This window comes from Mytilus galloprovincialis, chromosome 4, assembly GCF_965363235.1.
Source record: "Mytilus galloprovincialis chromosome 4, xbMytGall1.hap1.1, whole genome shotgun sequence".
NCBI lineage: Eukaryota > Metazoa > Mollusca > Bivalvia > Mytilida > Mytilidae > Mytilus > Mytilus galloprovincialis.
The window spans coordinates 88078282-88093798 of NC_134841.1; the positions used below are offsets into that span (position 1 = coordinate 88078282).

The 15517-nt window shown below is 32.4% G+C and overlaps 2 protein-coding genes across 5 annotated transcripts in view; one reads left to right on the forward strand and one right to left on the reverse strand.

The window, feature by feature from the left end:
• The first annotated feature begins 791 nt into the window (after positions 1–791).
• On the forward strand, positions 792–9039 carry LOC143073304 (multiple inositol polyphosphate phosphatase 1-like). The gene is made up of 5 exons (XM_076248731.1): positions 792–938; positions 5552–6284; positions 7295–7416; positions 7696–7811; positions 8640–9039. The coding sequence occupies exons 1-5, from the start codon at positions 840–842 to the stop codon at positions 9004–9006; spliced, it is 1437 nt and encodes a 478-aa protein (XP_076104846.1). The 5' UTR covers positions 792–839; the 3' UTR covers positions 9007–9039.
• Positions 9040–13434: 4395 nt separating this feature from the next.
• LOC143073305 (uncharacterized) overlaps positions 13435–15517 on the reverse strand; it is a 60137-nt gene continuing 58054 nt past the window's right edge. For all 4 annotated transcript variants that reach the window (XM_076248736.1, XM_076248735.1, XM_076248734.1 and 1 more), the window contains one exon: positions 13435–13863. In XM_076248736.1, coding sequence (XP_076104851.1) covers positions 13769–13863 — 95 coding nt within the window. In that variant the 3' untranslated portion in view covers positions 13435–13768. The remainder of the gene's footprint in view (positions 13864–15517) is intronic.

Here is a 15517-nt window from a genome sequence, read left to right on the forward strand (position 1 = left end):
CCGTATTTGGCACATTTTTGGGGAATTTTGGTCCTCAATTCTCTTCAACTTTATTCTTGTTTGACTTTCTATCTATTTTGATCTGAGCGTCACTGACGAGTCTTATATCTTATATAAACGAAACGCGAGTATGTAATATCAAATTATAAGCCTGGTACCTTGATAACTATTAGCAAAACTAATCATTACCTTGCACTGGAACCAAGACAACTTTGATATTTTCCTTGTACAATGAGTGTTATGAAATTTCAAGATATTGACAACAAAGAAGAAGCTATACTCGGCGGTGGATGTGCACATTGCTAACTTGCAATAACTCAACATTATCCGGCTGCAGACCTAATATTACACCATTCCCGTTCACCAAAGCCAAGAAAACTTGGGACGAACATTACTTCTACAATGAGTATTAAGTTCAAAGTATCGGAAACAGGAAGTGACTACACGGCGGATGTAAAACATTGCTCACTCGTTACAACGCAACATCAACATGATCAAGCTGCATAATACACATTAAATCATTTTTTCAAAGAAGACACAATTTTCCTCGCACAGTCTTTCGGACAGACAGTCGAGCGGTTTCCAGACATGTTTTTAGCTTCTGCGACCGCAGGTAAAAAAAGGATCACAAATTGGAATATGGAATAAATCAATATATTTGTCATTAAATTCATATCAAATTGGAATGTGTATAAAATGAGATAAGAAGAACGGAGATATTCATACATTTCTAAATTTAAGTAAAAGTTTATACAACATTTTCCAAAATAAGGTTACGTTCGTGATGTATAGAGACTAAAGTATGCCTTGGAACTAATATCGGTCAGTATTTTGGGCATATGTCCTTGAAGAAACTGAAAATTATCAACCTTTTGATAACATTTCTTCAGCACTTTATTTATTATCGTCCAGTGTACAAACAACACTGCTGTAGAACCGTAAGTACCCTTCAGAAAAAAATGGAATTGTTTCTGAATTCAAGTTCAGACTTTATAATTTTATATTTTTATATGTTTTAAAACATTTCAAGTTGCATGATTCTTACTAATACCTCGTTCACACGGACATTTAATTCAAATTGAATTCGAATCGAATGCGAATCGAATTCGCTAAACCCGTTCACACACTCTCTTTTTTAATTCGAGTTGATTCGAATTGGTTAATTCGAATTAGAAATACGTTTTTGTTAATACGAACTAAAAGTTAACGTCGTTCTGACAGTTAAACGAATTTGACGCGCATTGTAATTCGAATTATAATTGACGTAAAACGTTTCGAATGCGAATTAAACTAATTCGAATTAGTTAATGCGAATCGAATTTGAATTACGTGTGAACTCAGCATGAGACTAACACTTAATACACAAATAATTATCAAAAGTCTTCTTTATGAAACTTCCGAATTACTAAAAGTACCCCCAAAGGTATATTTTTACAAACAGTTGGTTAACGAAAGAGAAGCGTGTGGTTAATCTGACCTCACCTGACAGGGATTTTCAAATTCCATTAAAAAATATCCTAGAAATGGAAAATAAAAGTTTCCCATTACAATACAGTTTTAAAGAATATAGTTAATAACGTTTTAGAATGTGTAAAGAGAGGAAATGGTTATTTCTTAAAATTGCCATGGCGGTCGAGTTACATTAAACTTTTTGAAATCACAGAAAATTCAAGAACAAAATAATCCAATAATCTGTAGTCTTGTTGTCAAAGAAATATACAAGTAAATTCACTAATCTCTTTATTAAAATTCCATTCCAGGACACTATTTACATTATATATACAGTTTACAAAATGTATAGTTCAAATATTCATTAGCACATTACTTTCACACGGTATCATAAACGGCACTCTGTATAAATTCGGCAACAGTGTCCAATACTGTGCACACACAAAAATCACGCATAGTGTCCAATACTATGCGGACAAAACCACGCAACAGTGTCCAATACTGTGCGGACAAAACCACGCATCAGTGTCCAATACTGAGCGGAACCACGCAACAGCGTCCAATACTGTGCGGACAAAACAACGCATCAGCAGGGGCGGATGCAGGAATTTTCGAAAGGGGGGGTGCTAACCCAGGGCACCCAGGGCAAAGGGGGGGGGGGGTGCAAAACATATGTCCCGATACAAATGCATTGATCGGCAAAAATAAAGGGGGGGTGCGCACCCCCGGAACCCCCCCCTGGATCCGCCACTGCATCAGTGTCCAATACTGAGCGGAACCACGCAACAGCGTCCAATACTGTGCGGACAAAACCACGCATCAGTGTCCAATACTGAGCGGAACCACGCAACAGCGTCCAATACTGTGCGGACAAAACCACGCATCAGTGTCCAATACTGAGCGGAACCACGCAACAGCGTCCAATACTGTGCGGACAAAACCACGCATCAGTGTCCAATACTGAGCGGAACCACGCAACAGCGTCCAATACTGTGCGGACAAAACCACGCATCAGTGTCCAATACTGAGCGGAACCACGCAACAGCGTCCAATACTGTGCGGACAAAACCACGCATCAGTGTCCAATACTGAGCGGAACCACGCAACAGCGTCCAATACTTTGCGGACAAACATATAAAGAAATAATAATAATTCCAAAGCTATCAGTAATCTGCTAAGATGTATCTAAAAATGTTTTGCCTAGAATAACAAAAAATCCTTTTTAAATATTAACTTTTCACATTGTATTGTTCTTAAATGTCTTGCCTTCAATTCTCTCTAAACACTAAAAACAGAGGGCTCATATTTACTACAAAATAACCCAAGTAAAATAAATAAATCCTTTTTGAAATTTAAAGGAAAATACCTTGATAAAGTATATGAATATAAATACCTTGGATGTGTTATAACATCTAATGGCAGTCTAACTAGTTGTAGTTCAGATCCTGCAAAAAAAGCAAGAAAAGTTTTATTTGCTATTAACTCTTACTCATCAGGCTTTGGACAACTTCCTGTGAGAGTGTCTTGCAACCTTTTTGAAACTTTGGTCTAACCTATTTTAACATATAATAGTGAAATATGCTATATGGACACTTATATTCAATTTTATAGAGCTAAACTCCGAGCTAACAAAAATAGCTCAACACCAGATGCTATTCATTTTATTGATAAAACTGTTTTAGAAAAAACCCAGCTACATTTTATGAAACAAGTACTGGGGACAAAAAGAAGCTCAACAAATCTAGCTGTTAGAAATGAACTAGGACTTTTGCCATTAGAAACTTTCATAAAAACCCAAACTATGATGTACCTATCTAGATTAAATAATGAAAATCTAAACCCACTTCTTAATGAAGCCTTTAAATTAACTAAAAGTTTAGATACCAAGGGAACATACTCTTGGTATACTTTTGCAAAAAATGTGTCACAAGATATAAATATTGACATTAAACTTATTGAGGAAACTAAAACTTTAAAACAGACTAAAATGTTAAAACCCCAATTAAAAAAAAGTTATATCAACTATTATCAAACTCTTATTGATGATAAAATAAATAACTTAAATGAAAATAATAAAATATATCTATATAAATTTCTTAAATCTAATATAAATAACCAAATGCAATACTACCTATCACACCCAAGTAAAGAGACAAGAAAAATGTTAACCAAATTTAGAATAAGCGATCATTGTCTCTTCATAGAAACTGGACGATATACCAAAATACCACGAAATGAAAGAAAATGTAAAATATGTAATATCTTAGACGATGAATTTCATTTTTTCTTCAACTGTAAAATAAATAAAAATATAAGAGAAATCTTTCTAAAATATTATATACAAAAATATGTAAATTTTAATACACTTAATTTTACTGATAAACTCGTGATAATACTTAATCCATCAACACCAAATGATGTAAAAGCAGTTGTTTCTTTTATTAAAGAGTCATTAGAACTGAGGAAAGGAGAACAGTAACTGTTTTTATCATATTTCTTATAATATTGTCGAGTTTTCATTATGTTTCATTATGTTTGTTTGTCAATGTATTTGCCACAACCAAAATTGGTTTTTGTATGTTTTGCAAATAAAGATAGTTTTATAGTTTATATATACCTATGATCTCCAAATATTCTCCAACTGACCTAAATAATCTCCAAATATTCTCCAACTGACCTAAATAATCTCCAAATATTCTCCAACTGACCCAAATAATCTCCAAATATTCTCCAACTCTTTGTTTACAAAAATAAAACATATAAATCAAATAAAAGTATTTACTACGTGACCTTGGAGAACATGCTATGTTAATCTCTTATAGCAGGATAGCTATTTGACTTAATGACTTTAACAGACGATAACCAAAACGTTAATATGACAAAAATAATTACAGTGGACATAAAATAACACTTGTACAAAATAAAAAAAGAAAGAACCTTGGACTTCTATACTAAGTAAATCTTAATATATAATATCCCAGAAAGAACGACAGAACTGGGACAAATATTTAATGCATTAGTCCAAGGAAAGTACTGATTGTACCAAGTGAGGAGTATGCATGGCAATTGTTATCCATTCCTTTGATGTGTTTGAGCTTTTGATTTTGCCTTTTGTAATACGGATTTTCTGTTTTGAATTTTCCACGGAGTTCAGTATTTCTGTTATTTTACTTTTTTATGTCACTTGGTCAGTAAACATATTGATCGTGCAGTCTCCATGTAACATGTCAATCATACAGTCACCATGTAACATATTGGTCGTACAGTCACCATGTAACAAATTGATCGTACAGTCACCATGTAACATATTGATCGTAAAGTCACCATGTAACAAATTGATGATTGTACAGTCACCATGTAACACATTGATCACACAATCACCATGTAACATATTGATCATACAGTCACCATGTACAACATATTAATCGTACAGTCACCATGTAACATGTCGATCGCACAGTCACCATGTAACATATTAATCGTACAGTCACCATGTAATATATTAATCGTACAGTCTCCATTTAACATGTCGACCTTACAGTAATCATGTAACAAATTCATCGTACAATCACCATGTAACATATTGATGATCGTACAGTCATCATGTAACATATTGATCGTACAGTCACTATGTAACATTTTGATCGTACAGTCACCATGTAACATGTCAATCGCACAGTCACCATGTAACATATTAATCGTACAGTCACCATGTAACATATTAATCGTACAGTCACCATTTAACATGTCGATCGCACAGTAATCATGTAACATATTGATCGTACAGTCACCATGTAACATATTGATCGTACAGTCACTATGTAACATATTGATCGTACAGTCACCATGTATCATATTGACCGTAATTATGTATATTTACTATCTTCATTTGCCTTATATGAATTGTATAATTCCTATCGAATAAAATGGTTGACATTTTGGTGCATACCAGTTTGCAATGTCGTTCTTATTATATTTTTCGATTAATTCTTTGCAATATTGGTGAATAAAAATAGGCATTTCGATGACGAACACGACTGTTCATTTTATTAAGACGGAAAACAACTAGAACAGATTAAACATCAACTATATTTCTTTTCAGAGAACAGACATGGCATTTAAATGGCTGATTATTATCATGTCTGTTATCCAAGGCACAACAGGAAGCATTATGTTTGGATTACCTCCTAATTTGTTTGGCCACAAAGTATCATACCTCTGGCGATTTCCAAACCAGTCGTTCGATCAGAATGAATTAATGACGATCAATTCAAATGGAAAATCCTGTACAGCAGTTCAGTTCAATTATGTCGGTAGACATGCCGCCCGTTTTCCAGGCGGTGACGATTTTAATTATTTTGAAGAACTCAGAAATAAAATCCTTGCTCATTCTGATGGTTCTCAATTTCCATTCCTGAAGACATGGCAGGATTATCCACCAAAAGATAGTGGACATATCGAAGACCTCGGTCGAGTCGAAATGCATCATTTAGGGGATATGTATGGAAATGGATTATTTGATTTATTTCAAGGGAAAATTTCCCCGAGTACAATTAAACTTGCTGGGATGACAAAGAAAAGAACAAGAACAAGCGCTTCTGAATTTTATAAAGGATTTACAAAAAGGGTAACTGGATCAAGTTTATCTGACATAACACCGATAATAAACGATCCAGTAATAGGCTTTTTCAAAAATTGTCCTCAGTATGATGTGGGTGTGCGAAACAATATAACAAACTTGATGCAGCTGCACTTGTTCCAAAATGGTTCACTGTTCCAGGGTGTTTTGAAAAATGTAACAAACAGACTTGGGATGAACACAACACTCAGTATTGGTAGGTTTACAGGTTAAGAAATACGTGTACGAAAGTGGGTCCTGCTTTTGTCCCTGCGACGTACATATCGCTTACATATATATATGCCACTCGACTGTCCGTTGCACATTGTTTGTCCATTTGCCCCTTCTTCGGATTTTTATATGTAATAAATAAGTATTTTTTTGTACTTTCAAATTAGTAATTATTCTGCCAGCAATTAAATACAAATAAATATGCACTTTTTGTTGTCTGCTACACATATTGTTATTTGAAAATACAATATCACTGTACAGGTTACCGAATAATAAGATCAGTTTTATTTTCTTGAAAATTGCAAAACGGATCATTAAGAGAATATCTATAAATAAGAAAAATGGATCGTATCAGACGAGTTCTTGATTGAGTTATTGCCCTTTAATGACATCGATATTGTTTCTTCATTTTTCTGGCGTTTTTGTTTATGATCTTAAAAACTTTTTTATAAAAGCAAAATGATCAACAAGAAAATGTCTACATATTAGTTACCATATGGCCCAAATTGTCACTCCTTATATGAGTTTTTGTCCTTAACTGATTATTTAAACTAATTTAGGGTTTTGCCAGTTATCTTAAAAACTGCAATAGAAAGATAAAAACCCAAAACAAACCAAAACAAAATCGACCAGAAGGACAATGTCTATCATATTTCAAGACGTCCAAAATTGTCAGTCAACTCTTCTTATGAGTTATTTTCCTGTAATGATGGTTATTAAGCATTATTGGTCGATCGATAAAGAAAAAAACTTTTAAAACCAAAAAAAATATTAGCAAAAACAGTTCTACAAATAGATGATCATATTATAATGAAATATGATTTTGCAATCCTCCAAAATTAACTGAAATTGCAATGTGTTTCGGTCAAATGTATATGTAGCTTTCAATAATAATTTCGTTAGTTTTCGTATACGTTTTTCGTACCGCTAGATTAGATCCTTTCAAGTTTGTATCTTCTGTTTTCAATACATATATTCTAAATATTATTATTACAGATGACCTGAAGGAGATATATTTGCTGTGTTCCACTGGATTGGCTGTAAGAAACAACACGGCATGGTGTGATATTCTGACTCCCGGTGATATAGAGATTATTAACTTCGAAAGTGATCTTGATGCAAGTTGCCAATTCTATTCAAAAACTCTGAGAAGCTCTTTTCTTAAAAAAAACAATTTTTTTTAAACACAATTTAAATAAGCGGAATTAAAGCAAGTTGTTTTAAACTGAATAACATTGTAACGTTTTATACACCAAGCAGATGATGGAATATATTAAATTAATTCTATTGAAAATTAAATTCGGATTGTTATTTGATCACGTACACATTTTCAAAAAGGAAATGATATATAGGTAAATACTTGACGATTGATAAAAGATTTATGCTTTTATTTACAGGACTACTACACTATATCTATTGGCCATCCTCTGACTCCTAAGATATCTTGTCCGATGTGGGAGGATGTATTTGCCTCATTAGACAACGCTATAAAAATGTTCGATGCAAATCAAAGGTATTAATATCATTATGTTCACATTTATCATGGAATATTCTACTTTCTACTGATTCAAATTGTAAAAGCATCTTTGTAATAAACTTGAAATTTATTATGATAACTTACGTTTAAAGTATGAATAACCTATATGATTTATTTGATAGTTGTTATTGACTTTAAACTAGCTTTCAGTTTTAAACTGTGACTTATCTTATTTCTGTGCTGTGTGTGTATTATTCTTTGTTCATCGCAACGATCTTACAGATTAAGTCAATTGAAACTGATTTTTACGGTTTGTTCTTATGTTGTGTTGATACGTTCTTATGTTATGTTGATACACCACTCTCCCATTCATCGGGAAGGGTTTAGCGCTCTCAAACATGTTTAACACCGCTACATTTTTTAGGTGCCAGTCCCATGTCAGGATCATGTGGTAGTTCAGTGGTTGTCGTAGATTCATGTCTGTTATATTTAGGTTAATTTTTTTTTATCGTAAATTGTTTTGTTACAAAGCAGGCCGTTTGTTTTTCTGGTTTGAATATTGTTTCACATTTTCATCTGGATCCTTTTAAAGCCGAAATTATAGTATAGGTTTTTCTTATTATTGATGTCCGTCTTATTTCATATAATAGCTTACCTCTACTTCACACGAACTCTTGTGGATGGTTGTCACATTGGCAATCATACCACTTCTCTTTAATTTCATATTAATACTAGAAGTATGAGTTTTTAAAATAATTAATTGACTTTAAACAGTTTGAACAAATATTGATTATGTTGAAGTCAAAGCAATTTATTTTCTTACTTTCTCAATAAAAAATATTAGTAAATCACTTTTTTTCTTAGTTATCTTCTTGGCGATTTACGATTTGGACGTTCGACCACAATGGATTCATTCTATGCAGCACTTGGACTTTTCAATGATCATAAAGCATTACGAGCAGACAATTATGCTGAGATGAAAAACAGAGTATTTTACCAAGCAAAGACAACAACATTTGGTGCCCATATTGCATTTATCCTCTACAACTGTGGTGGGTCCGGTCCAGAAAATTACATGTTGAAAATGTTTGTTAATGGGAAGCCAATGGTTATTCCTAAATGCGGAAGTGATACATGTCAATATTTAGATGTGAAAAGTAAATACGCAGACTTCATTAAACATTGTCAGTGGAAACATATTTGCAGCGTTACCAAACCAGTTGTTGGATAACATATTGAAATTAATATAAATATTATACCTTGACGTGTTCTTTTTGATATTGTGTATTCAACTTAATTTAATGAAAAAAACCAACATTGTGTAGTCTTTTTGTTGGATCCTTTAGAAACTATATATTTCTTGATTATTTGTTATACAATAAAAGACATGAAAACACAAACCAAAGAGAAGTAAACATAAAAATGACTATGGGATAACTGATATCGGATATGTTACTATAATCCCGTTCCCTTTTCACGAAAGTGACCTACCAAATTAGACTATGTACCGGATTTGTATTAACGTGAGCAACACGACGGGTGTTAAATTTGGAACAGGATCTGCCTACCCTTCTTGAGCATATGAGATCACCACAAGTTTTAGTGTTGATTAGTAAGAAGGCAGGTAAATGGCAGTTGTTATTTTATAGTTCGTTTATGTGTGTGTTGTATTGTCGTTTTTGTTTTTGTTGCACTTCAGTGTTTCTGTTGTTTCGTTGTTTTCTTCTTATAATTGATTTGTTACCTCAGTTTTAGTTTGTAATCCGGATTTGTTTTCTCTCAGTCGATTTATGACTTTTAAACTGTGGTATACTACTGTTGCCTTTATTTAGTATTGATATGTTGTGTCTTGTTAACTATTGTTAACTATTGTTTGTCTGTTTGTCTTTTATTCTTTCAGCCATGGTGTTGTCGGTTTGTTTTCGATCTATGAGTTTTAATGTACCTCTGGTATCTTTTGTTCTCTCTTTTATAATGTAATTCAAAGAAAAAAGTCTGAAAAAGTATGTTATAAACTAAGCCGTTAGTTTACTGAATTAAATTGCCTTTAAAGGAGACTATACGGTATGGGTTTTCCTCATTTTTGAAGGTTGTACGGTTGATTTTACTTGTTGACATCAATTTATTTTGATCTTTGGTGTATAGTTGTTTCATCGGCAATTATTTTTAGTTCTAAATTAACTTAAGGAGAAACTTATTGTCAAGAAAATATGGTTAAAATACTATATATAGCTAGTAGCCAATAAAAAATAATAACTAACAGCAATGTTCCAATAACCGAAAGAATGAAATACACCAGCTAACATGAAAAATCACAAAGTATCCTTTGGGTGATTGAATGTTATGAAATAAAGTAGGGTTAATGCGGCGTTCACACATTGCCGATTATTACTCCCGTTTGAGATCAGACAGTGGTTAGACACGAAAAGTGAAAAAGTCCTTACTTATCTGGAATGTCCTATCATTCTCTTAACGCAGTCGTTTAAGTTCTTAACAGATTCCTACAGGTCGGGAATGGTCCGGATAGTTCGTCCATGCACCCCGACAGTTAGGTGTGTCCCGTAATATTCGGGGGAAACTAAGCCGATTTTGTCTAGTCGAATTACAATGGTGACTATGTCGTAACAGATTCTGCTGTATCGGATTAAAATCCTAACAATATTCTGTGTTTTCTGGACGGTGCTCTGTGAAACGGGAATGACGTGGAGAAATTTTTCATTGCTGTTTTTCTGTCGATTGAGTTCATATGGCATCTAGATCTTGTCGAATGCAAACCGTCTTTTATTCGTTATCTAATACGAATTTCGCCAATGATACCCACGTCAGAGTCCCGACAATTACAGAACACAGTTCGACTGAAACCAGACAAAGCTGTTTGCAATGCGGTAAAGCGAACCGTGATAGGATTACGTTCCGACAGTACTTGATCATCCCGAATATGCTGAAAGTTTTCTAACGGATAATTTTCGTCAGTTTCGGTTCACTGTCTGGTCACTGTCTGCAAGATTTGAAGAAAGATTTGTATTTTTTTTAAGACTGTTGACTTGTATAGAGAAAAATAAATGATTTATAGCATTACCATCAAGAATGTGTCCATAGTAAACGTATGCCCCTCTCGCACTATCCTTTTCTATGTTCAGTGAACCATGAAATCTAGTTTGGTATTACAATGAGAGGATCATATCATTATTTTCAATTCAGAGTTTTGTTACTGTTATTCATGAGGTAAACATTATACGATTGATCGAAATTGTAAGAGGCAAAGACTGCAGACGTAACTGTATGGAGAGTTACTATTTTTCTCCTTAAAATGGAGAAAACCGCCATCCAAAAGAAAATAATATTTTAAGAAAATATATATTAGCAAATTTTTTGGTTAAAATAACTAAGAAGGATGGGTTATTTTACTTTCTAAGTATTTATGTTAATCAGTAGGTTACAGAATCATTCAAAATTGTGTACAAATACCAATTCAAGCCATCTTTACCATGTGATGTTTTTTGTTGTTTATCATTGTTTGCATGTTTGGACTTTTAGTCCAGATGAGTCGGGTGTCAGTTGTTTATGTGTTATGATGTACTGTGTGTTTTACTCATGACCATCCTGTGGGAATAGACAAGATGAGCAGATAACAATAGGCATTTTTAAATATTGGGTACATATGTGAAAGAAAAGAAATCCAAGAAAGCAATGTATGTGGTTGACATCCGAGACTGTCTATACATTCGTTCTAAGGTTATTCATCTAAATCAAATGTGAACGATCGAAAAACACATAGTAGTAATTTAGAAATGGGACGCAAGTTTGCTTATAGAACTGCAATCATAATAGAGGTAAGATCAATCGTCGTTCTGAGACCAGTAATGATTTCACAGTTCGACATGATAATTAATAGAATAAGGCCAGAGTGATACAGGAGAAAGTATGTCAGAAAGAAAAGTAGCAACTTGATATACGTTATTTGGTCTCTGGTGAATAATGTTCTCATTAGAGTAAATAAGGATTGAATGAGCATACCAACAAAATAGTAGACATACAAATTGATTTCCTAAATTTCTACTAAATCCTCCCGCTTCAGAGATTTTTTTAGAAATTCATTTGAAAAAGTTTTCAGTGTGAGTTGGATTTTCAAAGATATTGGTATTTGTTGTTGTTATTTTATAGCTATGAGTTTTTTTTCCTTTTCTGATCTTATTGTGTTCAAAATAATATATTCACTACGTGTCTGCATTCAAATGTACAAGACAAAAATGATGTTAAATGTATGCTTTGTAAATAAGTAGCTGTTTTTGTGTACTGTCGTGAATTAATTTTTAAGTATTCGTTGTTATTCTGTGGTTTACATGTCGAAATGTACTATTATATTATTTATTCATGTATCTCTCTGTTTTGAGTGTTTTTGTATTTATTTGTACTGTATTCCTGTCATGTAATGTTGTCATTTTAATGTTATTTTTAAACATTGTCATTAGGCGCGATGTTTGGCTAGCCACAAAACCATGTTTACCCCCCCCCCCCCCCCCCCATGTACCAAGTCAGGAATATGGCAGTTGTTATCAAACAGTTTGATTCTATTTATTTTGCATGTGCGTCTGTTTTTGTTGCACTTCAGTGTTTTTGTTGTTTCGATGTTTTCCTCTTAAAGTTGAGGTTTTCCCCTAGGTTTTAGTTTGTGAACTGGATTTGATTACTCTCAATCGATTTATGACTTTTGAACAGCATTATACTATTGTTGCTTTTATTTGTACATCATACTTACAATGTAAGTAATGCATGGATATATTATAAGAAAAAGATTCGTTTTGTGAAAGAAAAATAATTTGCGTGACAACAGAAAAACTTTTCTTATGAAGTTTTTGTCTTTGTTAATACATAACTTTTGTTCACTTGCGTACTTTTTTTCATCAAAGTTAAGAGCTAAGAATTTTGAGATAAGGGTAAAGACTAACTTCCATTTTATGAATTTCAAACAGTGACATATAACCACGTGTTGTATACCAATTTTGTATGCTGAACTTCAAACGCCTGATTTAAGCAAAAGAAATCAAGTAACTATATTTGTTAATATATGTGTTCATGATATACTATGCCAAACGTAAGAAGAACAATAAGGTTGAATAACTTTATATTAATACATAACACAAAATAGTTATTGTTTGGTTATATGGAAATAATTCAAAATCTTTTACGTTTGACCCAAGTATGAGTTTGAAAACAACTTCTATCCAGACAACACTTTTTTTGGTAACTATAAACACAATCATGAATATTTTTTTTTTATAGAAACTATAACTCGTGAGACCCTTATAGTTAAATGTTTATTTAAGTATAGTAATCATAAAATTAGCCAACACGTTATAGTCTATATCATTATCGAGACACTGACATGATGTCACAGGCGAATCATGTAACAATCGAGTTATATAGAATTCATAAAAGTTTTCATTTATAAGAACTTTTCTTTTTCTTTGATGAATTAACATTCCAAACGGACATTCAAGGAACCATACTTCTTTTATTGATCTGTCGCATGTTAAGTTATATCAACCATTCAAAACGGTATCATCTTTGGTGTTAATTTGGTATTTATATTTTATACTAGTCTTGAATTGCAGTTTTATGCTGCACATGCATTGCAAATATTAGTAGTCAATCCAGCAGCTTCAATATTTATATTTACATCTTTGAAATAGTTTAACAAATTCATTAAAAAAAACAACACTTAGTTAACAGCAGTCATCAAGAATGCTGGCACTAGGACGAAGGGCTTTTGAATATTTCACCACCGATACGTAAAAAAAAACCTGTATTTATTTTACAAATTAAACAAAAACTTTTAACAGCTGTGAATGAGATGTAACAGTAAAACAAACTAGTTACTATACGATTTAAACTATATCTAAACACCTCCTTCTTTTATGTTATATATAGAATTATATACATGCATGTACAATACACAAATTATACAACAATCAATTGACACTAAGTAAACCTTAATTGATTATGACCTCCTGAGGGAGATCATATTCGCTTGAGTAACAGTTAGGCGTTTCAGCAAGATCGTAACCAACTATTTCTTCTTGTTTGCCTTCAAAGTAAAACAAAAATTGTAATTAACATTCCAGCCACAAATATATTCCGAAAGAGGTTTGACGAAACTAGAAATCTGAATACCGATGATACACAGTCTTGTCATAGATAAGTTATTCAAAGTTTTGTGAACAGGAAATTTATAAAAATTACCACATCATTGAAATCAATGAAATAAAAAGGGTCCAACTGTTTTACCAGAGTTATTTGCTGTTTTTTTGGCTCTAAAATATGTTATATAGGAGTCTAAAAATGTAACTTCTGAATTATATAAAGCTAAAGGTTTAACTAATGAATCAAAGAGATTATTTGTAACTTTAACTGCTATATTATTCAATGGACTAGTATATGACTTCATCGCAAAGAGAACTTTTTTTTAGCTTTTTTTGTTAGATCTATAGTCCTGTGCGTAAGATTTCCATTATTTTTAATCAACATTCCTAAAAATTTAAACTCATTTGTGTCTGATATTGGAATATCTTTGTATGTAGCAAATGAGCTAGCTGTTTCGGAACAGTTTTGCTTTAAAATCATAGTTTTAGTTTTATTAACATTTACACTTAATTGCCAATTATCACAAAAAGCACGTAAATTGTTTAAACTTTTTTGTAATCCCTCTTCAGTTTCATATATTAAAAGAAAATCATCTGCAAATAGAAGAGAGTTAATATTTGAAGAAACTAATGAAACAGGATCTGAATTTCTTTTATCTAACTCTTTGATTACATCATTAATAAAAAGGTTAAATAATGTTTGACTCAATAAATCCCCTTGTTTTACCCCTCTTGAAATATTAAAATATTTAGAAAATTGACTTTTATATTTAATTGAAGATTCTGTTTTATTGTAAATAAAGGCAACAGTAGTATACCGCTGTTCAAAACTCATAAATCCATGGACAAAAAACAAAATCGGGATAACAAACTAAAACCGAGGGAAACGCATTAAATATAAGAGGAGAACAACGACATAACACTCAAATGTAACACACATAGACAAAATCCCACGAGAATAAAATATATAACATCAAAACCAAATACATGAATTTGGGATAGACAAGTACCGTGACACGTCTTATCGCAATGTGAATTTACACTGAAAAATAAGAGAAAACAAACGACACAACGTTATAATGTAATACACACAGAAACGAACTATAATATAACAATGACCATATTCCTGACTTGGTACAGGGCATTTTTAAAGTAAAAAAGATAAAAGGTTTTAATACAAGTATACATTTAATTAAAACTTTTTAAGGATCCATGACAATGAGGTCACAGTCAGATAAATCCTATTTTGGAGACATGTACGCCATATATTTATTCCATACATCAAATAAAGGCAACATATGTATACCGCTGTTCAAAACTCGTAAATCGATGGAAACTTGTAAATCGTAAATCAAATACAGTCGACAAATTGCTTATGATAATTAAAAAGAGACCGAAACATGCAAATTTACAGTGACCAATGAACCATGAAAATGTGGTTAAGGTAAGAATTAACCTTCCAGACGGACATGTGCACCTTACTTTTTCAATTTTACAATCATTCAATACACCACATGATGTAGTCCGATTGCTTAAAGTTTTTCGAAAAAATACCAAAACACAAAAACTAATATTAACCAATGAACCATGAAAACGAGT

Excerpts from the sequence above, each read along its gene's own strand:
- LOC143073304 (XM_076248731.1), top strand. The coding sequence starts at position 840 with ATGTCCTTGAAGAAACTGAAAATTATCAACCTTTTGATAACATTTCTT. Across the intron at positions 6,285-7,294 it reads GAACACAACACTCAGTATTG|ATGACCTGAAGGAGATATAT; the intron begins GTAGGTTTACAG and ends TTATTATTACAG. Across the intron at positions 7,812-8,639 it reads ATGTTCGATGCAAATCAAAG|TTATCTTCTTGGCGATTTAC; the intron begins GTATTAATATCA and ends TTTTTTTCTTAG.